This window comes from Callospermophilus lateralis, chromosome 3 (assembly GCF_048772815.1).
Source record: "Callospermophilus lateralis isolate mCalLat2 chromosome 3, mCalLat2.hap1, whole genome shotgun sequence".
Lineage (NCBI taxonomy): Eukaryota > Metazoa > Chordata > Mammalia > Rodentia > Sciuridae > Callospermophilus > Callospermophilus lateralis.
In genome coordinates, this window is record NC_135307.1 from 59,685,301 (window position 1) to 59,709,877 (window position 24,577).

At 34.6% G+C, this 24,577-nt stretch overlaps 1 protein-coding gene across 1 annotated transcript in view; it reads right to left on the bottom strand.

Annotated features, from left to right (window-relative positions):
• Positions 1–5,857: 5,857 nt before the first annotated feature.
• Map4k5 (mitogen-activated protein kinase kinase kinase kinase 5) overlaps positions 5,858–24,577 on the bottom strand; it is a 113,279-nt gene continuing 94,559 nt past the window's right edge. Inside the window, exons 28-32 of the mRNA XM_076850272.2 lie at positions 22,817–22,885; positions 20,827–20,919; positions 18,408–18,478; positions 16,081–16,136; positions 5,858–13,724 (exon numbers count right to left, since the gene is read on the bottom strand). Coding sequence (XP_076706387.1) covers positions 13,637–13,724; positions 16,081–16,136; positions 18,408–18,478; positions 20,827–20,919; positions 22,817–22,885 — 377 coding nt within the window. The 3' untranslated portion in view covers positions 5,858–13,636. The remainder of the gene's footprint in view (positions 13,725–16,080; positions 16,137–18,407; positions 18,479–20,826; positions 20,920–22,816; positions 22,886–24,577) is intronic.

Consider the following 24,577-nt stretch of genomic DNA (forward strand, 5'->3'; position numbering starts at 1 on the left):
GCTATTCTATGGAAAGGAACTGAGAGAGGCCCACAGCTAGGGAAGAATTGAGGCCTCCTGTCCAACAATCCATGAGAAAGTGAATACTACCAACAACTATGTGAGTGAGCTTGGAAGTGGATCTCCCCACTGCCACCTCACCCAGTGAGTCTTAAGATCTTGAGACTAGAGTCCCAGACAACAAGTTACGTTCAACCTTGTGAGAAACCTTGAGCCAGAGGCACTTAGCTAAGTCATACCCGGATTCCTAACCTACAAAAGCTGAGATGAATGTTTGCTGTTGAGTTTGGGGGTAATTTGTTATACAGCCATATATAAATAACACAGAAGCCTTTTATCAGGTTGAGAAAGTTATATTAATTCCTAGTTTGCTTTGATGTGTTTTTATGTTAGTTTTTTAAAATCATGAATGAATATTTGTCAAACTCTTTTCTTTGTGGTGGCACATGCCTGCAGTCCCAGCAACTTGCAAGGCTGATGCAGCAGGATCACAAACTTCAGTAACTTAGTGAAACCTGTCTCAAAAAATAAAAAGGACTAAGAATATAGCCTAGGATAAAGCCACTCTGGGTCCCTAGGTTCCATCCCAGTACCAAAACAACAACAACAACAACACAACTTAATCTATATATCATATTATTTTTCTTATTAAGTTTGTTGCTACAGTAAATTACGCTGATATTTAAAATGTGGAGCCAGGCATGGTGGTACACAGCAATCCCAGTGGTTCAGGAGGCTGAGGCAGGAAACACTTTTGAAATCATTTTAGGAGATCAGCATTACCCTGATACCAAGAATACACACACACAAAAAAAAAAAAAAAAAAAAAAACAACAACAAAAAAACTATAGCTCAGTATCTCTCAGAAACATGAATGTGAACATTCTCAATAAAATACTCCAATTCCATTCAACAGTATGTTAGAATGATAGAATATGATAAATAAGTTGGGTTTATCCCAACAATGAGAGGTTGGGTCCATATATATATTTTTTCTTTTTTTGGCGCTGGGGATTGAACCCACGGGTGCTTTACCATTGAGCTACCTCCCCTGTCCTTTTTATTTTTTATTTTGAGACAGAGTCTTTGGCTGAGTTGCTGAGGCTAGACTTGAATTGTCTTAACCTTGCTTCTGTCTTAACCTCCTGGGTCTCTGGGATTATAGGCATGAGCCACTGTGCCCCAAGGTATTTTCCTTTGAAGTACCACTCCAAAGGCATCACAGAAATCTTGATATGTTGTATTTTTATTTTTATTCTGTTCAAAATATTTTCTAATTTCCCTTGTGACTTTCTGCTTGACCCATGGGTTATTTTGAAATGTGTTGTTTAAATTCCAGCTATTTGGGGATTTTCCAGATATCTCTCAGTTATTGAGTCCCAGTTTAATTCCAATGTTTTCTGAGAACTTATTTTCTAGGATTTAAATTCTTTGAAATGTGTTGAAGTTGGTTTTATGGCTCAGGATGTGGTCTATGTTGGTAAATGTTTCTTTCTGACAATTAAATGTTTTTAGATGAAATAAGAAAATCAGTGTGAATTTCTCCAGAGCTACCTTGTCTGAAGTTCATACCAGGTTAAATAAAGTTAGTTTGGAAAATTAACTTTATGGACTCCACAAGGTTCAATACCCAAGGAACCTGGGACAGTGCCAAGCCCAGCAGTAGGAAGAGCAGGGAGCAGGTGTGCCAGCTGTTTATGCCCAAGCAGGCAGTGAACCAGAAAGGGGGTGTGACTTGCAGCTGTGAGCTGTTTTGTTCGGGGGAGCTGGAGCAGAATATCAGAGAACAACTTTGAGAGGAAGACAAACAGTTGATGTCACCATTTAGCAAGAAACACCATTTAGAGACAAGACATGGCCTCTAGACTGTCAAATCGACAGTCCTTTCAGTTGGCAGGGCTGTAATTGGTTTTGATATCAAAGAAGTTTAACTCCTGGGAAGTATAACTCTTGTGAAACTGAGAAATGGTCTGGTATGTGGGTTTTTTTCCTCAAGCAAGTGCAAAGAACAGTGAAACCATATTATTTTCCACTTACAGCAGAGCTGTGTAATTAGAATACTTTGGCATCCCTAGAGTAGCACAAACAGTACTGTGGTATTTTAATCATTTAAGGAAATAATAAACATTCAGCTGAGTAACACATGGTAACAGAAGGAGCCTATGGAGTCAGAAGACAGGATTTATTTCTACCCTCTTACTGGTGTTTGATCCTATGCATGAGAATCAATGTCACCAATACAATAACTACAACAACTGAGATCTGGAATGCAGACTGTATGCAGACAGTTTGACTCCAGAAACTGGAGTTACCTAATGTATAACGGTGATTGTTGGGATTTTTTCAGGACATTGCAAGTTGACTCAAAGTATTTATGATGTATACAATCTTAGCATCCCTTCTTTTTTTAATCTGCCTGGAAGAGGACTCTTGTCATTATGCTTCCTTTTCATGGTAGTTCAGCAACTTGGTCTATGTGCAGCTCCAAACTCAGGAGAATGATTGGCCTCAGGTTGGGCAGAATACTGGCACTTTGGCCAGAGCTTATCCAGGGGTAATGCTCAATTATGTTTCCTGTAAGGAAAACTCGAGTCACGGACATTGTAAAATGATACTATACAGCAACTTGAGGATATATTTGAATTTATTTTTCCTGCTTTAAGTGGATTTGGAAAGAACACTATTTCCAGGGCACATACAGATAATAGTTAGGGGCACTTATGTTTCAGGCTCTATATCTACATTCTCTCTTATTTATAACAATACTAAAGGTAGCAATTCCTTTTTTTTTTTTTTTTTTTTGAGAGAGAGAGAGAGAGAGAGAGAGAGAGAGAGAGAGAGAGAATTTCTAATATTTATTTTTTAGTTTTCGGCGGACACAACATCTTTCTTTGTATGTGGTGCTGAGGATCGAACCGGGCCACATGCATGCCAGGCGATCGCGCTACCGCTTGAGCCACATCCCCAGCCCACAGGTAGTAATTCTTAACTGTTGCATTTTATAACAGAAGAGCTGAAGTTCTGAGAGGTTGCTATCAGGGTCCCCCTCCATCAGGGGCCAAAGACAGGTTTCAAAACCAGCCCCACCCATATCCCAAACCGATACTCTGGCAGAAGAAAATAACTAAGAACACCTTGAGAAAGGTCTGTCCTCATGTGTTAAGGAGAGCTGGAGGTAAGCAGACTGGCTGCTCCAATCCCCGTGGGGAACAACCTAAAGAGAAGCTACATGCCAGCCCAGGTCTTCCCACGAGTCACTGCTGGAACATTATAAATCCAGGGATGGAAGCTTTCTGCCTTATCTAGAGATAGTAAAGACTATCAAATCAATGTAAATAGTGAGAAATCAATTTAGATGAAAAAAGGCCTATTATGGCTGACTTTATATGGGGGCCTAGTCAACAAATAAAATGTTTAAACCCTTAATGAACATGACCTTAATTCTTTTTTTGTGTGTTTTTTCCCCTTTACTTACTTATTGTACTCTACACACAGTAGCCAGTCTCTTTAAAGCATTTAATTTTTGTTGTTTTGTTTTTGCAGTCCTGGGGATTGAGCCCAGAGGCGCTCTACCACCGAGCTATAATCTTCAAACCTACTTTTTATCTTGAGGCAGGGTCTCACTAAACTTAATTGCCCAGGCTGGCTTCAAACTTATGATCCTCCTACCTCAGCCTCCTGACTAGCTGGGATTACAGCTTCTTAGTGTATTTTCTATTTTCTTGCCTAGACCGATATATTTGGTTCAATATTTTTAGAAAATATATTCATACTTCTTTCCTCATTCTTAGAAAATTGGCAGATACATTTACAATTTATCTGTACTTTGGAGATACTCTAAGAGCCAAAGAACAAATTTTCTTAAAGTGACACCCATGGCTGAGTTATTTCATTACTGATTTTCAACATCTATAATGTTTATTATATTACAGTTTGATACAACAAACATTTACTAAATATATAATTCCTAATAGTATGTGTCAGGAATTCTTAGGACCTGTGCTTTAAAGAAATGTGTTGTTGCTCCTTATTCTAAAAGGGGAAAAAAAAAACTCACTTAGGTAATCATAACTTTAATAAAGGATACACAAGAACTTGTGGGATCTAGAGATTTCTGAGTTGGATTTTAAGGAACTTAAGTGGACACTGTTATCCATTGTGGGTTTCAGAAACCACAAACTGAGGAATAATTATATACTTAACTGCTTGACACAGAGAGTCAGTGCTTTTTATAAAGCATTTACAAATCAAGGATGCCCTGGCAGGTGCTCAATGACCCTCATAGGGCTCTGGATTCTCTTCTGCCACAAGAATCACCATCACAAGATAATCATAGGGAAGCAGCTAATCCAGGAAGACTCAGATTTGAGAAACATGACCAGAATGAAGTCATATAACCCAAATTAAATGTCACATTTAGATGTGCTAAATTTCATACTTATGGAAATTACTGAGGAAAGAATGTGTGGCTCACTATTATAAAGATTTAAATGAACCATTTTGCTCACCTGTGGTGAGTGGTTTTGTTTCTCAAAGCTTCACCATGTTGTGGTTTATAACTGTAGAGTGTGGGAAATAGTCTGGTGATCTATTTTCAGAATATATAATTTATCCTTAAGTGTAAAATTGGGATGTAAGAAGGCAGCCAGAGGGGAATACAGCAAGTGGAAAGTTACACAATAGCACCACAGCCTATGGATTTCTTTAAATAACCAATTAACCATTCTGAGCTCCTCAACCTATATCTAATCATAACTATAGCTCTTCCCTTTGCCCACTCCCATTTTACAATTATCCAATTGCATAGATTGTAACCCCAAGCTCCTCCTATCAGTGTAAGGGGCAGTGCTGCATTAGGGTTAACAACTGGTAGACTGCCTGCCTAAGTGTGCTTGCTTGCCAGACCCTTCTGCAGAAGTAAATTTTGCCTTGCTGAGCTACTTCTGGGTATGCTTTTGATTCATCTTGACCCCCTGGTATTTCTAACAGTGGGACATCTATCTGCTGGTTTTACCAGCTCAGCATCCATTTCTCCTTCTATTAAGAGTTCAACATCTATTTCTTCTGTTTTGGATATCTGTCTTGGTGGGACTGTCCTTCAAGATACCTCACCTTCCCTGGCCAAGGAATAACCAAAACTATGTCAAGCAGATTCTCCTTCCCAGGAATCTGAATCTTGCACAAAAGCATAGTGCAGAAGTCTTTTGGAGTGGATTCTTCCTGAGGTCCCAAAGGGGCCATCTTGCTGCCTTGATCTACTGTCAGCCAGTTCTTTAGCTTTTTCTTTAAGGGGACTGTCTGGATTCAAGCAGACAGACCTGGGGTTGAACTCAACTTTCCAGTTAACCAAATGTGTGTGGTAGCTATGATGTGCGCTTATCAGTTTTCTCTTTGAGAGAGAACATGCTGCAAATATATTGCTTAATCTTGAGAATGTTCCTCAGCATCAGCCCGGCTCTACCTTGACTGCTCCCAGCTGATGCCTTCAGTTCATCACTGCAGTCCCCTTATAAGCCATCTTTGCTCTCAAGCTCACCACTGACTGACCACAAGGTTCTCATAGTTGCACTGAAGTCTGAATCTATAAAATTCTTCCTCCTCATTTCACATGTCAAATCTTTGCTGAGTCTCCCTACTTTACTTCTGCTCCCCATCCCTTTTATTCTTCAACAAGGTGTTTTCCCAAAATTAATCACATGCACTTTTGAGTCCATCTTGATATACGCTTCTGGGGAACCCAATCACCAAAGTGACAACCACTAGCCTCTACAGGAAACAGGAACCCCACTATTGTCATTATAGGATTAATGTGAAAGTTAAATATTTCCCCTAGTACAGGTCTAGATACAGGGTCTTTTAAATAAGCATATTTATTGAAGTACATATAGAAAAATGCATAAATCATGTATACAGCTTCTATCACAAAATGAGAAGGAATGGAACAATTCAAGCACCTTGAAACATCCCTTTATGTTCTTTTTAATCATGATTCCCTCATTTGCTCTTGAAGATAAATGCCACCCTGATTTCTAACACCATAGTTTTTGAACTTCATATAAATGAAATCATACAGCATACTTTTAATGCTAGACTTTTACACAGAACATACATTTTGGGGGACTGAAAACCATGTCATTCTGAATAGTTCAAACTTTTTTTTTTTTTTTTAAAGAGAGAGTGAGAAAGAGAGAGAGAGAGAGAATTTTTTGATATTTATTTTATTTTAGTTATCGGCGGACACAACATCTTTGTTTGTATGTGGTGCTGAGGATCAAACCCGGGCCGCACACATGCCAGGCGAGCGCGCTGCCGCTTGAGCCACATCCCCAGCCCCAGTTCAAACTTTTTGATTGATCTGCTGCCTTTTGAGTTGTGACTACCATCACAGGTTATCTATCCTTTCTAGCATTGATGAATGCTTGAGTTGTACTTAATTTTTGGCAAGTCTGAATAATGCTCTATATACAGTCTTGTATACAATATTTGGTGAACATGTCTTTTGGGTATAGAGATCTGTGATTGTAATTTTTGGGTCTCGAGGTGTGTTCAGTTTTAGTTTTAAAAATGATATCAACTTATACTTGTACCGCAGTGTCCTAGAGTTCATTGCTCCATATCCTTAACACTACATATTGTCCTTTTTCATCTTAGCCATTTTGGATTGAGTCGCATAGTAGTTTCATTTCATAATGGCATTGCTTTAATTTGCATTTCCATATTCAACTTCTTTAGTTGAATAACTTTTCAAGTGTTTATTGAAATGTGCTCTTCCTCGATTTAAACATCTTCGCTCAGGTATATTTTACATACCATTAAATTCAGTCATATTAAGTGTATGAATCTTTTTTTTTTTTTTTTTTTAGTGAATTTACAATTGTACCACTTTCATCACAATTTAACTTTTGAATGCTTCCATTATCTCAAAAAGAAATTTCAGGCTTATTCAGGTCACTCCCCATTTTTAACCCCTGCTCTGTACAACCATTAATCTACTTTCTGTCTCTATATAGATGCACCTTTTCTGGACATTTCATATAAATGGAGTCATTACAACACGTGCTGGTTTCTTTCACCTAATTTTGAGTTTCATGCACATTATAGTATATACGTTGTTCCTTTTTACTGCTGAATAGTATTCTGAAATATGGGTGTGCCACATTTACCAGCAGGTGGATATTTGGGCTGCTCCACTTTTTGCCTTTTACGAGTAATACTGCTATGGATATCTGCATCCAAGTCTTTGTGTGGTCATATTTTTTCTTGGGTTGACTGGTAAATAAGAAATTGTCACTGTTTTCCTAAGTGGATACGCCATGTCACATTCCTGCTAGCAATATACAAGCACCTATGTCTCCAGTCTCACCATACTTTTTGTCTTCTTCATTTTAATCATTTTGGTGGGTAACACTAATTTGCAGCATTGTTTTGTTTGCAGTGGTATTGTTTTAATTTGCATTTCTCTGGCAACCAATTAAGCTGAACACACCTTCACATCATTGAGTACCTCAACATTATCTTTTGTGGAATTATGTTCAGTATCTCTTGTACACTTTTTTTTTTTTTAATTGGGTTGTTTGTCTACTGATTTGTATAAGTTCGTTACATCTTCTGGGCAGATCTTTTGTGAATATATACAATATAAATCTCTTCCATTCTGTGGCTTTTCATTTTTGTAAAGTTGTATTGGATGAATTTAAAAAAAAAAATCAGCTTTTTTTTAAACAGCTAAAGCTTAATGTTCTGTTTAAGAAATCTATGTGCACCGAGTTCACGAAGTTACTATTTTCTTTTCAAAATGCTAGTTTTATAAATGAGATTACAGTCCATCTAGTATGTTTTTGTATAATGCAAGATTCACCCTTTTTTCCAGTTTCCAATATAACTTATTGAACAGGCCATCTTTTCCTTCATTTTACTGCAGCCCATCTTAGTCATATATGAGGCGACCAAGCATTGCTCTGATTCTGAACTTGATTGTTTTTTATTTATGTCTTTGTGCCAATATCATAATATCAAACCACCATGGCAGCTAATAATTCTTGGAATCTGGTAGCCTGAAACTCCCAGGGTTGTTTTTCTTCTTCAAGATTGCCTTGTTTTTGGCTCTTTGTATGTATACAAGTTTAGAATTAACTTTCCAAGTCCCACAAACTATTTGCTTAGGTCACATGAAACCTACTGACCTCTATATAATACTGAATTTTCTAATACATTAACTTGGCATAATCTGATATTTATTTCAGCCTACTTTAAATTTTCTTCCATTATTTTTGCAGTTTTCCACAGAAAGACCTCATATTTTTTATTTCGTTGTTTCTATTATGTATTTATGTTTTAAGTTAAAATTTTAACATTAAAAATCAAATGTATGCATGCACATAAACAAATAGTCCTGTCAAAGTGTACACTCTTCTCAATCTCTTCTCAAAAACTTTCCTTCTTTTAGCAGATTATCTTCATGTCACTAAGTTTCTTCTTGATTTTTTAAAAGAAATTTCTTCTTATCTAGCTGAAATTTTTTTTTCTTTGCCCAATATCTCCTCCACACCATGCCGAGTCCCTGGTAACCACCATTCTCTCTACTGAGTTCAACTCCACAGTTCAAGTCTACTGAGTTAGACTTTACACAGAAGAGAGATCACGTGGTATTTGTTTTCCAGTGTCTGGCTTATTTTGTTTAGTGTAATGTTCTTCAGGTTTAGTCATATTGTAAATGATAATTTCCTTCCTTTTTAAATGCTGAATAATATTGCAACATGTATGTTACCATTTTTAAAAAATCTGCTTATCTGTTGATGAACACTGAGGTTGATTCCACATATTCAGGCTAGTGTAAATTGTGCAGCGAACATGGATGGGAGTACAGATATCTCTTTGACATACTAATTTTATTTCATTTGGACATATACCTTTATAATAGAATTGCTGAATCATACCATTTAAAATTCTTCCAGAAACTTTCATACTGTTTTCTATAATGGTTGTACCAACTTATATTGCTACCAACAGTGTGTAAGGGTTTCCTTCTCTGTAAATCCTCACCATAACTTATTTTTGTCTTTTTGATAAAAAGCATCAGGTATGAGGTGATAAATCTCACTGTGGTTTTAATTTGTATTTCAATGATTAGTGATGATGTTGAACATTCTTATATATATTCCTCAATTTATGATAGGGTTATGGCCCGACAAGCCCACTGTATGTTGGAAATATTTTAAGTTGAAAATGCATTTAATGTACCCAATTTATTGAATATCATAGCTTAGACCACCCTAACTTAAACATGTCCAGAATGTTTACATTAGCCTACAATTGGGTAAAATCATATAACACAAAGCCTATTTTATAATAATGTGTTAAATAGTTCATTCAATTTATTGAATACTGTACTGAAAATGACAGAATGGTGGTATGAATGCATTTTTACTTCACTGTAAGATCAAAAAATTGTAAGTTGAATCATAATAAACTGGGGATTACCTGTACCTGCTGGGCATTTATATACCTTCTTTGAGAAATATTCACTCAGGTCCTTTGCCTTGAATTGTGCCATTTTGATTGTTTTTGTTGTTGTTACTAAGTTTCTTGTATATTTTTTTATATTAACCTTTTATCAGATGTATAGTTTGCAAGTATTTGACTCGTTACTCTTATTTGTTTCGTTTTGCAGTGAATTTTTAGTTTGAAATAATCCCTTAATTTTAAAAGTATTATCTACTGATTTCCCATTGTGGAAAATGAGGATCCTGATAACTTTTCTACTTCATTTGCATAACACCATGTCCTCTTCCGATATAATTATGTTGCCATTTGATTAGATTGACATTCACCGTTAACATTATGCCATTTAACCAGCAATCATAGTTTAGTTTTTCTTTTCTGCACATTTTGCTTTCCTGGAGTTAAGAATTGCCAATTATTGAATTTAAATCTTAAATAAAAATTTGCTTCAAATAAAAATCATCACTGACTAAATCCTGGGGTCTTGCACAAATATTCACCTGCATCTGATTTCAGCCAGAGAGGCAGTAGACAGTTCATGGGAGCTCAAACTCACACTTAGCTTTTGGCCTCAGCACTGTCTCTGACATTTTAAGGAGCTTACATGGCCCATTTGCAAACTGCCCCTGTTCAAGGAGGTAATGGCCTTGACATTATAGGTCAGTGAGGAGTAAGTCTGTAGATAAATGCCTGAGCCACTTTTCTTTCAGGAGATAATTCTGGGAGCTATCATATAGCTTCTTAGAGGACATGGTAGAATCAAGTTCCCACTGTTTACACAGTAGTGAAGAATGCACACCCTTACATCAACTTTTCTCCCTCTTCCATTAAAGTATCACAAGTACCAGGGGCTGGGGTTGTGGCTCAGTGGTAGAACACTTGCCTGGTATGCATGAGGCACTGGGTTTAATTCTTGGCACCACATATAAATAAATGAATAAAATAAAGGTCCATCAACAACAACAACAACAACAACAACAACAAAAGAAGTATCATAGTCCCCACTCATATTTTCTGGAATCTCTAAAATAAACTATCTTATCCATGTTCTTGTCTCAGGCTTTGTTTTAGGAGGAACTTCTCACTCTGCTGGTTGTCTAACTTAAGATACTAAGAACCCTCAGGTATTTTATTAATCTTTCTGAAAAAGTATCTCCAGAGCTTTCTGATATGCTTCAATAATATAGTCTCCTTGGAAATCCATCACCATCATTTGGGAATTTCCTTCATCTCAATTCTCTATTGAATCCTGTTTTCTGCAATTTACATCTTCATATTGTTTGGTTTATGTCCTTGTTTTTATGAAGCACAAACTCTAGTAGCCTCTTGAGAAAGCGTATATCTTTTGAGAACTCGTATTACTAAAACTGTCTTCATTTTTTTCCTTATTTACAGGAAGACACAGAATTTTTTTAGAAGTTTAAAGGCATTGCTTCTGTTGAAATTTGAAGCTAATGTGATTCTTATTTCTTGGTAGGTGACCTGCCCATTTTCTCTGGAAATGTAAGGAGCTCTTCTCTTGACCAGTTGAAATATCATCACCACGTATTTTGGTATAGGTATTTTTCATTCACTGTGCTCTTTCATTCTAGAATCTGATGTTCTTTAGTACTGGAAAATTTTCTTAAAATATGCTACTGATTTCTTCTGTTTATTCTTTCTTTTTGGAACTCTGAGAGACTGGACATTGGATTTCCTGGGCTGTTAATTTACTTAAATCTTATTTTTCAGCATATCTTTCTGTGGAGTGTACTAGGGATTGAATCCAGAGATGCTTTACCACTGAGCCCCTGGGTTCAGCCCCAACCTTTTTTTTTAAATTTTATTTGGAGACAGGGACTTGCTGAGTTGCTTAGGGCTTTGCTAAGTTGCTGAGGCTGGCTTTGAATGAATTATCCTCCTGCCTCAGCCTCCAGAACCACTGGAATTACAGGTGTGCAGCACCATGCCCAGCCAGGATTTCTCATTTATTATTTTTTATTTTCTGAGAAAATTTCCTCAACTTTATATTCTAAAGCTTCTAATTGAATTATTCATATTATTTTCCAAGAGATCTTTTTGTTTTCTGAAGAATTCTGCCCTGGATTGATGGTTGCAACATCTTTCTGAAGATATTTTGTCTTTTGACATTTCTCCCATCCTGAGTCTCCCGGTGGTTGTTTCTCTCTTTCATGGAGAAGCTTTCCTCAGATTTCTTTTAATTCTTGGTTGGTCATTCATTTTTAATAGCACAGACTGACTACAAGTTCTGGAGGCATGCTGGGCACACCAACCATGATATTCACTGTGTTGTTACCTCACTGAGCAGTTTAGCAAGGATGTCTCTGATGCCAGGATCTTATTCAGGCCTTTTCACTTGTACTGGTCAGATTCACAAAGAATATTCTTCCACTAATACTAGGTTGGCTACCAGAATTCAGTGAGAAAAAGGAGGATGCTGGATCTTTGTATCCATTCATGTCAATTTTCCCTGTTTAGAGAATGGTCCCCCTGCCATCCACTGTATCCAGTATCCATCAGTCTAGAAGACCCAATAAACATATCCCAAATACATAGCCATTCTTACTGATATCATAGCATATGTGCATTTTTAAAGAACAAATACTTTATATTTCACTTGTAAAACATTTTATTGTTTACATATAGCCTAGTGAAATGAACAGAGTCAGAAGACTCATAGTCTGGCTCAACAACTAACTTGTATGAACTTGATAAAGTTGCTTAACCTTGCTAAATATTATTTCCTCACTTGAAAAACAGTAATGATACTATTTATTTTACAGAACAGCTGAAGGCTGAATGAGATAGTTATATTGTTTTCCTCTCAAGTAACTGGTCAGAATAATTCTACTGTTCGCTACTACTTAATCCTTGTTCATCATCTCAATGCTAATTATTCTTAATAAATGCATTAAGACAACAGGTATCAATGTAATACTTTAATTTTGAATACTAACATTACCAAAGAAAAACAAACTAAATTATAGCCCTATTCTTTATTTTTAGAATACTGTTTTTTATAATAGTTATTCATACTATCCCATCAGAAATCCAATTTCATTAATTTTTTTTTCTTAAACCTACTCAAAAAGTAAACAAATTACTTTTTTACATATGTGACAACCCCAAGATTACATGTATAATTGCTTTACAGCTCTCCTTCTGGAATAGTATAAGTAAAATATATAACATGGGTAGTTAAATACTTTTCTCCCCCTACATTAGGGATGATAATATGTATGAAGATTAATTTCTTATGATTTATCCCTAATGAAAAAAAAAGTCACAGGTATATTATACTGTTTGTCAAGAATACATACATATAGTAGCCACACCTGACATACACACCCTTCTAAGAATATTGCAACCATCATCATTATTTTCTTAATGACCCCTTATATAAGTATTTGTTGTTGAGAACACAAAACTCCCTTTTAAGGCATGAAACTATATTAAGAAATACTTTTGTTAAATGACATTGCATATGTGTTGAACCCCCAAACACATTGCCTTTAGCCCTTAAAGTACTACTCTAAAAGGTAAACAAAATTTTTTACATTATAAAAAAAATTTAAGCTGCTCTGCAATCTTTTTTTGCTAAAAGTTAGATACATTACACCAACCACTCCAGCAAGAGATTAATAAATAAGGATTAAATATTCTATTTTACAAAAACATACAGAATGGCCAATGTATAAGTGAAAGGTTTGTTTGATAATTTCTTTATCAAAGTATGTTCATTAATAAAGAATAAAACATGGTATAAAATGATGAAATGGTCACTAAATTGAAGATAATCACATGAGTTATCTAAAAATACCATGGCACCCTTGTTACAAACATTATTATTATTATTTTTTTAAAAAAGACTGTGTTTCCGGGAACTAGAGGACTATTTGTCTCATAGCTTTTATTAAGCAAACTTGATGTAACCACCACATAGTGGCAAGAGATAGACTAGCTGTTTCCAGCTACAGAAAATATTGAATTCTACCCTAACGTACAGAACATTTGCGATATAACCCATAACAGGTAAAGTAAATCATAGTGCAGTCTGTATTGAATTTCCTTAAAATATTTTTGCTTTCAATGGAGTATGTTCATTTCCCTGTCATTTGAGATCAGTTTTTGGTGCTTAGTAACTATTTTCATGTCCAGCCAAGATGTAGAGATTGCTGTGTGCCGTAGGATTTTCTGTTGGCCTACTTTCCAAAACGACAACCCTGAAATTAAACCAAAACAAAAGGCTTGTTTAAAAGTAAAAACAGGTTGCATGCTTCAAATACTAACCTCAAACCAGGAAAGAATGTCAATGTTCATGTTCTTATAAAATTACATAGAGATAACTGATGCATAATTCATATTTACATGTTATAGTTAAAAAACATACCTGAAAAAGAACTGATGAGTATAAAATATCAAAATATTTTGATATTTGATTATTATCTTATTTCAACTAAAAACAAATTTACCTATTCATAAACACCAACAATAGGAATAACAATGCTTTAGGAATTTATATTAACAATGTTTTAGGACAAAAGAAGGTAGAAGAGCTGAGAAAATAAAACAGGATCCTAGGAGAACTTCATCCAAACTGTTCTTCAAGGTATTTGAAAACAAATAGTTTTAAACTAAGTATGAAATGAGACACCCCGCCCCATCCCCATGTCCAAAAACAGGGCAAGAGTCAATCAATCACCAAGAGGAAGAAAAATAAATCAATCAACTGTGGATTGAGAATAATATAAAAAAATAATAGTGGACATGGGTGGTGCATGCTTGTAATCCCAGTGGCTCTGCAGGCTGAGGTAGGAGGATTATGAGTTCAAAGTCAGCCTTAGCAAATTAGCAAGGCCCTAAGCAATTTCACAAGACACTGTCTCTATTGAAAAAAAGGTGGGGGGGCAGGGACAGATGTGGCTTAGTGGTAGAGAGTTTGCCTAGTATGCAGAAAGCCCTGGGTTCAATTCCCAATACCACAAAATAGGATAGGCTGCGGTGCTGGGGATGTGGCTCAGTGGTTAAGCACCCTCCGGACCCAGAAAAAAAAAATTTTTTTTACATAGGTTCTCCCCCACCCAGCACAGATACAGATATCTATATTTAAATAATAAAATAAATTTTTAACTACTATTAAAATTAGAGAACAAAATAAACACTTTGGGATTTAATGTACTTATTATGTACATATTTTTTGTACATATTTAATGTACATATTTTTGTACATATTTAATGTACATATTATGTACTTATTTGCCCAAATAAGTACATAATATGACAAGTAGGGAAGTGATCTATAAACAGTAGTGTTTTAGAGCAAGTAGTGAGACAATAAGACCAAGAGGGTAACAGGGTAAAAACTCTGGGTAGAGGACTCGGAGCAAAACACATTACTGAGAGGAATGGTTTCTGACACAAAACTTCTGTCAAGCAGAATTCTTTCACGCTAGATCTCATTAAAGCGTTATTTCCACATATAGTGGATGATCCACAACTCATTTGTGAGCCTTTCCTGCAAGAAGTAAAGAGCCTCCCATTCTAGTTCTAGAGCCATTTACTAGGTGGTTCTCAAACTCATTCCCACGCTGCCCCCCTTTTTTGCTGGCCTACTCCTAGGTTGCTGTGCTGTGTGCTTACCTTTTCTGCTAAGGCAGGCCTCATCATTTTTCAAAAGGTCCTTTCTCTCTTTACAAAACTCTTCCAATCTTTTATAGCATAACTTTATCCCTTCACCCTGAGCTTCCTCAAGCATCTAATATTTAAGCAATGACAGTGTGAACCTGAAGACCAGAGGTCTTCCAACCATTGCAAAGACCTAATGCATAATACCATAGCCAACTGTGCTGGAGTAACAACTTTTGGTAGCAAAATTGAAAGAAATGAATATCTTATTTGATACAGAGGATGATAATATACTTTGGAGAACAAAAGCTACCATTTTTTTTTTTTTTTCGCCAATTCTCAAATTATTTTTTTCATAAGATAACACAGTTTGGGTAGGCTGGGGTTGTGGTTCAGAGGTAGAGTGCTCGCCTAGCATGCGTGAGGCACTGGGTTCAATCCTCAGCACCACAAAAAATTATCTTATTAAAGATATTGTGTCACCTATAATTAAAAAATATTTAAAAAAAACACAGTTTGGGGTTTTTTATTTGGTTTACAAAAAGACTACATAATCCTTTGCAATTTAAATTGACCCCCAAAACTGAGTTGAACATTTTCTGAAATAAAAGCAAATATCAGGAGGTACATATTTATAATAGTTGATAGTAGACAATACACAGGAGAAATTATAAAAATGAAGGGTTCTGAAATATCTGTCATGATTCTAGAGACATAAACACCTATATTTACACATTTTGTCTTGGTTGAATATAACTCTGGAATCATGATCTTCACACTGAAATAAGATTGCTAAATTGAATTACTAAATATTATTCACTCTCAATAAATTATGGAAAAATTTCTTTCAATTGAAGAGCCCTGTAAGAATTTTGACTGAAATACAATTCAGACTGACAGTAAAATTGAGAGTATAATCTTTGCACTCTTTGGTAAATTAATATAAACAATTACCTGTCTGATCCTAATAAGCGGAAAACTCTGGTTTCATCTGAAATCTCCTGGGTAACCTAGAAAGAAAACACCTATCCGTTACAACCTGGGCCCCCATATTGCTTAAATAATAATTTAAAACTCATTCAGATAGAGCAATTATTAAACAGAATGAATAATTTTTGAAAGGCTCCATTCCTCAAATGAAAAAAGTTTCAGGAAGTTTCTTTTTTGACTATTAATAGAAATGAATCAACATTTATGGAATGTCAGGCATTTTCCTTAACTCTGTGTGATATGCACTATAATTCTCATATTATTGAAGAAGAACCTAAGACTCAGAGAGGTTGAGTAACTTGCTCAAGGTCACATAACCAGTGGAAGATTTGCCCTTTCTTTTATTTCTGAGATGGAGATGTCTGCATGGACATCCTGTGGCCCACCTGATTTCAGCATAGTTTGGTGGATGCTTTCAAGCACCAGTGTCTCACATTGGTGTATACCACAGGGTTCTTCTCTCCTTTCTCCAATGCTGCAGAAGGCGCTTGGCTATGCATCAGTATTATCTCTAAGTATGGAAAGTTTTGGGGCAATCCTTAACCAGGAAGAAACAGCAGTTGGTGCATAAATGCTCCAACCTCCCCACTTCTAAATAAGTCAGTTCTGAGGTACATTCTATAGTATTCATTAGTGGTCCTTCCAGGATTAAGGCCTGGCTGTTCATGATAGGAACTAGGTTGTTAATATGCTTTTGTTGTCTTTTTAAACTTACGCATTTTACATTCCTCATTCGACTTTTTACACTTATGCATTTTACATTCCTCATTCCATCAGCAGTTTTCTGGACTCTATTCCAAAATAAATTACCTCCACTTGAGACTTTTATCTTAGCTTTGCATTTTAGAGGAATCTAAACTAAGACAGTATGAACGTAAAGTTAAGTATAAAGACAGTCTGTTAACAAGGCATGCACAATCTAGCTGGGAAGGCAGAATTAATAAATTTGAGTCAGAAACAAGTTTGATGCTATACTAGACAGAGATGATTTCCACGGTATTAAATATTCTAATCATTGTGGACTATACTGGATGAATATCAATACTATTTTGTGAAAGAAGACTTCAGCTAGATCCATGTTAAAGGGTGAGAATACAAACAGAAAGAAAGAAAAGTATTAAAAATAGGTAACTAGAGGGATGGAGGTATAATTAAATTGTAGAGCACTTGGTTATTAGCAGGTGGGAGGCCTTGGGTTTGATGCCCAGAAACACACACACACACACACACACACACACAGAGAGAAAACAGAATTTTGAATTTGATATGGTGAGAAACAGGTTCTCTTTTGTGATTTCTAATCATAAGAATGACATAATGAAAATAGCATTTAAGAATAATTAACCTTATGACAATAAGTGAAACTGTAGATTTCATCAAGTGCAGGGACCAGGTGACATTTAGTGACATGGGTCAATAACAGATGAGCTGATATATTCAGACAGTTGACTTTTGTCATTTTTCTCGTGGAAGCATTCTAATTCTGCCTATATTTAAGAGGCAGAACTATTTATTTACTTATGAATAAGAATATGAATAAAACTGAATCAAACAGAAGACTCTGAGCTTTCAGGTAAATCCACAAATTTGTGAGGCCATGGTGTAGACAGGCACAAATGGGAAGAGTCTTCTATAGCAGGATTCATCTTTCAAGGTAAGATCCCCAATCCTACCTCCTGTATGAAATATCTCCTGATTATCTCAGCTAGAAGTGACATTTGGAAACCCTTCAAATCCAGGCTCTGCCATTTAACTAGCTGAGTAAATTTTGAATAAGTTACTTTACCATTATGTACTTGTAAAAATGGGAATATAAATAGTATCTATTCATTGGATTATTCTGAGCCTTCTATGAATTAATATTTGTAATGTGCCTGGAATATCATAGGTGTTATTCATTATTTACAATAATAGTGTCTTCAATGTAGTTGGTACTTCATACTAAATGAGTATGATCTTAAGATTTTCCTCTGTCCTTTGATCCAATTCATATTCTTTATACTTTTAAATATAATATTTAAAAAGGAGCTATATATTTATAGATTATGGGAAGTATAATTACAGATTAGATGAATAAAATTACATAAACTTATATTTTGCAATTCACAGGGGCCTCTGAGAATTTTAAAATACAAAAATTAACATATTTGAGGACAGATTACAAATTTTTGCTCCACCAGTTCATAGCATTAAGGCATTAAACTCTGTTCAGAGAGAAAACACATAAAATGAACATTTCAACATTTAAAATCTTTAGTTGGAGTTGGCAGAGGTAAACTGAGAAAATGTACCTCATCTGACTTGAAGCTTTTACCCTGCATCCCATGTTTCCAGAAAGCCAGCACACTGTCTTGAAGGCATACTAAAAGAGATAAGGGAGAAATGAAATTAAAATAAAGCACACAGCATTTCACCACCCCCCTTAACTGTTTTTAATAAATGATAATGTAAGGCTATTCAAATGCTTAGGGCAAAATTCCACTGTCTAGACCATTATTTCTCAACATTTTTGTGGCTAAGACATGTCTAAACTCAAATAATTTATTGGAGGAAGGTTATATAAGTTTTCAAGAATATACGTAATAGGCATTCCTTTAAACATGGGCTAACTTCTGATAAGCTTCTATAGGCATATTAATTTCTCTTTGATATATTGTATCTTTGAATTAAGTGAATAATAAAAACAAAGAATGGGCTTTGGATAAAAATGGTTATCCAAATAGTCATTAAGCATCTTTACTATTCACATTTTCTCTATTACAAAATAAATTTTTAAAAATAAATCTTTGTGGCTCAGTGGCAGAGAGCTTGCCTAGTATGTGTGAGGCACTGGGTTTTTCTCAGCACCACATATCAATAAATAAAATAAAGGTCCATCTACAACTAAAAATATATTTAAAAAAATAAATCTGTCTTATAGTTCAAAATTTAATCACATTAAATATTTATGATCTAAGTTGATTCTTCTATAAAATTCGTAGTATTTAATCAAGTATTATAATGTAGGTATTAGAGATAATTAAGTAGAATTAGAAAAACAAATATAAATAAAGATGATGAGGAAAGTGACTGAAAATTACTTGTATTGGTTCTTAGACTACTAAGCACAAACTACATATGAAAAAACTGAGATACCAGTATGTCTTAATTAAAATAAAAAGGAGCTAAGGATCTATTTGTTAGATTCTCTCTTAAAAATGTTAAATTTTAGAAACTGGTATTTAATACCCAGTACATAAAGGAGTAAGAGAAGAAATAATTTTCTAAAATTCCTTCTGTTCTAGCATCTATTTAGCCAATAATTTATCTGGATTCAAGAAAGTTTAGGTTTTCTGCTTCAATAATTTAAATTTCCCAATCACAGGTGAAATAATTTCTGTCAGATGTTAATAGAGGCATAAACATATTTTGTTTTCTTTTGGTGCCGGGGAATGAACCCAGGGCTTTCTCTGCTCAGTCACTGAGCTATAATATCAGTCCCTTATATTGTGACAGAGCTAAACTCTGTATATTGTGACATACCAAACTCCAGTTTAGTAATGAAAATCTCATATTAAGGGAATTTAAAAACAAACAAGTAAGCAAGCAAGCAAGCAAGCAAGCAAACAAACAAACAAAATCTGGTAAGTAGCCAAAAACATATTTTTAAAAGTACATGCTTATAATTATAAAATGCATAAATTTTGTATGGCCTTAATAAAAAAATGACAACTTTAATACTTTCTGTGATTTACAGCAGAATCCTATCATCAATTACTCAAAATGTAGTCATAATATTTTTCTCACAAGTTCTACCACTCCTAAGGTAAATACTTAACTGCTGTAAAACTCAAGGAGAATGCAAGTAATGATAAATTATAATGATTTTTAAAAATCATAAAACCAATGAATAAGTCAGGTAACATGGTGCACACCTATAATCCCAGCAATTTGGGAGGCTGAGGTAGGAGGATTGCAAGTTTGAAGCCAGCCTCAGCAACTTAGTAAGACCCTTTCTTGAAAAAAAAAAAAAAAAAAAAAAAAAGAACTGTATTGGTTATTAGACTACTAAGCACAAACTACATTGGAAATGTAGCTCAGCGGGAGGGTGCCTCTGAGTTCAATATACAGTACCAAACAAGAACAACAAAGTACACAAAACAAACAAAAAATGACAAAAAATAATATGACAAATAATAATACAGTAAAAGCACTCTTGGACAAGGAAGCAAATTAAAATGTGGGAAACTTGCTATTTATATATAAACAGACCTAAAAGTAATAGCCATCTACATACTCCAACCATGGCATATCTAACACTGCTATCATATTACATAAATAAAACTTCTTGCTTTGGAGATAATTGGGAGAAGTATAATTCACTTGGTGCAGCAATGGGAATAATGAACAAAAAATTTAAAAACAGTTTCAAGTTTTAAATATTCAGGATACAACAATATGGTCTAGACCATTACTGTACAATAAGACACCTTTACTGTACAATAAGACAGCTACTGTTCATATGAAGCTACTTACATTAAAATTTAATTTTAGAAGTTTAAAGTAATATAGCACTAGCCAAGTTTCATGTACTTACTAGCCACATGTATTTTCATCATCACAGAAATTTCTACAAGACAGTGGTACTTAGACAACTCTAAGTACAGAATAAACAGAAACAAAACAAAAACTCAATTATTCCAAACAGAATAATATAAAAGGGAAACTTACCTACAGATTCAATGCGAAAATCAAAACTTAGCTCAGAGGCTAGTTTCTTACTTGATTTTAGTTTTCCTTGTAGATTTACAATTTTTACATATTCTTAAAAAAATAAAAAAGTCAATTAGAAATGTAAATTTCCTAAAATAAATGTAATAATACATGGATTTTATCTGCGTATCAAATAATATTCTTATCAATGCCAATAATTTATCTGGATTCAAGTATGCCCTGTGAAATATGTTTTAAAAGATATAACAGTATGTGTATCCTTTGGTAGATGGCAATTCTGCTACTATAATTTCTTTTTTTACGCTAGTATATGCCAAACACTGACATTTTCACCATTTTTTTCGGAGGGGAGGTGGGGTGTACCAGTGATTGAATTCAGGGGCACTCGATCACTGAGCCACATCCCCAGCCCTATTTTGTATTTTATTTAGAGGCAGGGTCTCACTGAGTTGCTTAGCACTTTGCTTTTGCTGAGGCTGGCTTTGAACTCAGGATCTTCCTGTCTCAGCCTCCCAAGTCATATTCTCACTTTTTAAAAGTGTTTCTTCTTTAAAAGTTGCTACTTTGGTATCAAAATATTTAGCAATGGAGTTGTTTCTTTTCCCATTTTAAATTACATAACATATGGTAAGAAAGACATGCAGTAATTCATAACTTTACTGTATGAATCCTGTTCTACCAACATAGACAGGGCAAGAAACAGTACTCTGAAGGTAGTAAACTAATTCTCTTTCCTTTTTTAGCTATTTGTTTTTAAATTTCATTGTCTTAGCTCTGACTCAGAAGATAATCTTTTCTCTGTACTACTTTTTCATCTGTCTAGTATCATGATTAGAAATTATAGGCCTACCTCTACTGCTTTCTATCCAAACTGACTTATAAATGGTATAGCTGACAACAAAACAAATTTTTCAAGTGTTCCTCTACCACTTTAATAAACAGAAAGCTCAAGAAAGTTACTTTCTAGTTACCTTAGTTCATTGGAAATCAAGGTCTAGTTAGTCAATTTTTAAAAAAAATTGTGAAAATATGTCACCAAAATGAACACCAAGCAAAATTTATCTTCCTTTGATGACTCACAAAGTTATTTAGAAATTTAACACTAAAGGTCCAGAAACACTAAATTCTGGTTATTTCATTATTTAGCTAATACCAAACTTTCTATTTGATTGGGTAAAAAAGTATTGATCAAATATACTTACAAGTAAATGAATAACACTCAAATTTTATCAGTATTCAGAGAATCAAGTTCCTAACAAAGGGATGATGGAGAATGAAACACTATAGATTTTAGTTGACTTTTCTATGATATATAGAAAGTAAGTCCACTAGGGAATCCTTCGGAGCACAGGGATTATAACAGGAAAACAGGAAAAATCAGTTACAGAATAATCTGTAAAATAACTGACTACCTATAGGTAAGTCTATCCATTAAAAACAAATTGGAATAAACCAATTGTAGAAAACACTGCCAAATTTCAAATATAATTCTAGTAGTGGGATTCCACCTTGTAGGATTCACTGCGTGAAAATAAGGTGGGTTTTAAGAATTAATGTTTCATTTGCAAAATCAAAATAATACTTGCAGCTAAAGTTTTTTCTATCTTTACTGTATAATACAACATATTTCTATCAATAACACTTCTCCCTGCATCAAAGAATCACAGCAAGTGGAAATGTCAAATGGAGTCTTGGCTCCAAGACTTTATAGTACTGGATGACTTTATAGTACTGTAACCTTCTATTTTGCATTAAGAGAATGAGATAGAATAGTTGATACAGAATTTTATCCCAAGTATGGCAAACAGTTCTAGTCTAATATCTCCATGCGGGTCCAATATAAAATAAAATAAAATAAAATAAAAATGACAGGATAGCACTGATAAACTTATAAAAATTTTGAATTACATTTTCATAGAATCATTTCCAATAAAAGACCTGTTTTATCAAGTAGCATATGCAAGATAAACTTCAAAATAGTACTTACTGTCTAAACACACTAGTACAGTGTCTCTTTCCAACTGTGTCACATGGATGGAATCTAACTGTTGACTGCCTAAGGGAGAGAAAAGGTTACAGTTATACAATAGGCTTTAACAAACAAGAGATCAGGAAATAAACACAAGTCTGAATTTTGCTATGATTTAATTTAAATCTTTGGAATTCAACACATAAATTACATTTTTGTCATGTTATCTTTCAAAAACGTATAAATCAGTTTAGGCAACAAAACATAAGACCTAACATGGATAACTGAACTGAGAAAAAACTCAGTATTACTTTAAAAAAAAATTTTTTTTAGTTGTAGATAAACACAATACCTTTATTTTATTTATTTATTTTTATGTTGTGCTGAGGATTGAACCCAGTGTCTCATGCATGCTAGGCAAGTGCTCGATCACTGAGCTACAACCCCAGACCCTCAGTATTACTTTTGTTTTTTCCAATATTTTTAGTTGATGGACACGTACCTTTATTTATTTATTTATTTTTATGTGGTGCTGAGGATCGAACCCAGTGCCTCACATGTGCAAAGCAAGTGCTCTACCAATGAACCATAACCCAGGCCCAGTATTACTTTTAATTAATATCTTGGCTGGTTCTAGAAAGATAAGTCATAAAAATAAAATGAAGTAAGGAGTTAATATGGGGAGGAAAGTAAAATGCATGACATACATGGACTCTGAGTTTTACAGAGCCAAAGGAAAATAGAAACAAGATCAGTAGGGAAATTGAGCATCCTTGAAATAAAATTAAGCCAGTGACTCAAAAGAACACAAGGATTAATTACTATGATCAGAGAGAAATTTTCCTGGTATTGGAATGTTAATAGGTAAGTGGGATTCCTTTAGAAAGAGGACACTGAGTAGCTATAATGAACAACATCATCAATAATATGTGAGCAGAATACAACTCTTTCTTCACTTTGCTGATACTCAAGGGCTATATGTCTTTTAAAATTTGCTAATATATGTTGCAAAATATTTTTGGTAAACTATTTTAAGCACTCAACTGCTTGAATGGTCTAGCTGAATCTAAGGAAAGATTTTAGGGCTGGGGATGTGGTTAAGTGGTAGAACATTTGCCTGGCATGTGTGAGGCCCTGAGTTCCCATTCCTAACACTACCAAAAAAAAAAATTAGTCATTATTAATTATACCTCTCTGGATAGGCTAAGAATCTTCTCCTTTGAAAACTGCACAAACATAAACACAAAGTTTTACATATTTTGGCATGTTTATGAACCTTTCAAAGGTGACACATACTGAAGAATCCAGAACTACACAATTGATAAACTGTTTCTCAGACAACACACCCAAAATCATTTTACTCAGTTAATCTATGTTCATGCAATCATTCTACAAATATTTACTGAGTACTGAACATATATATGCTAAGCATCATCCTTGGAGATAAGGATACTGAAATAACAATTACAATAATGAAACTAAGACTGGAAGGGTCTTGGAATAAGATTTTTCCAAGAGGATTTCATTTTAATGTTACAACTATGCCAGTTGAAGGCACTGTTAGCATCTTGATTTAACAATGAACAAAGCTGGGAGTTGGATCAACAATCACCTGTGAGGGCTGGGGTAGAGCACTTGCCTAGCATGCATGAGGCACTGGGTTCAATTCTCAGTACCACATATAAATAAATTAATAAAATAAAGGTTCATCAACATGTTAAAAAATATTTAACATTCAAACAAAAAACCCCAATCACCTGTGAAAATACAGAAGCCTAT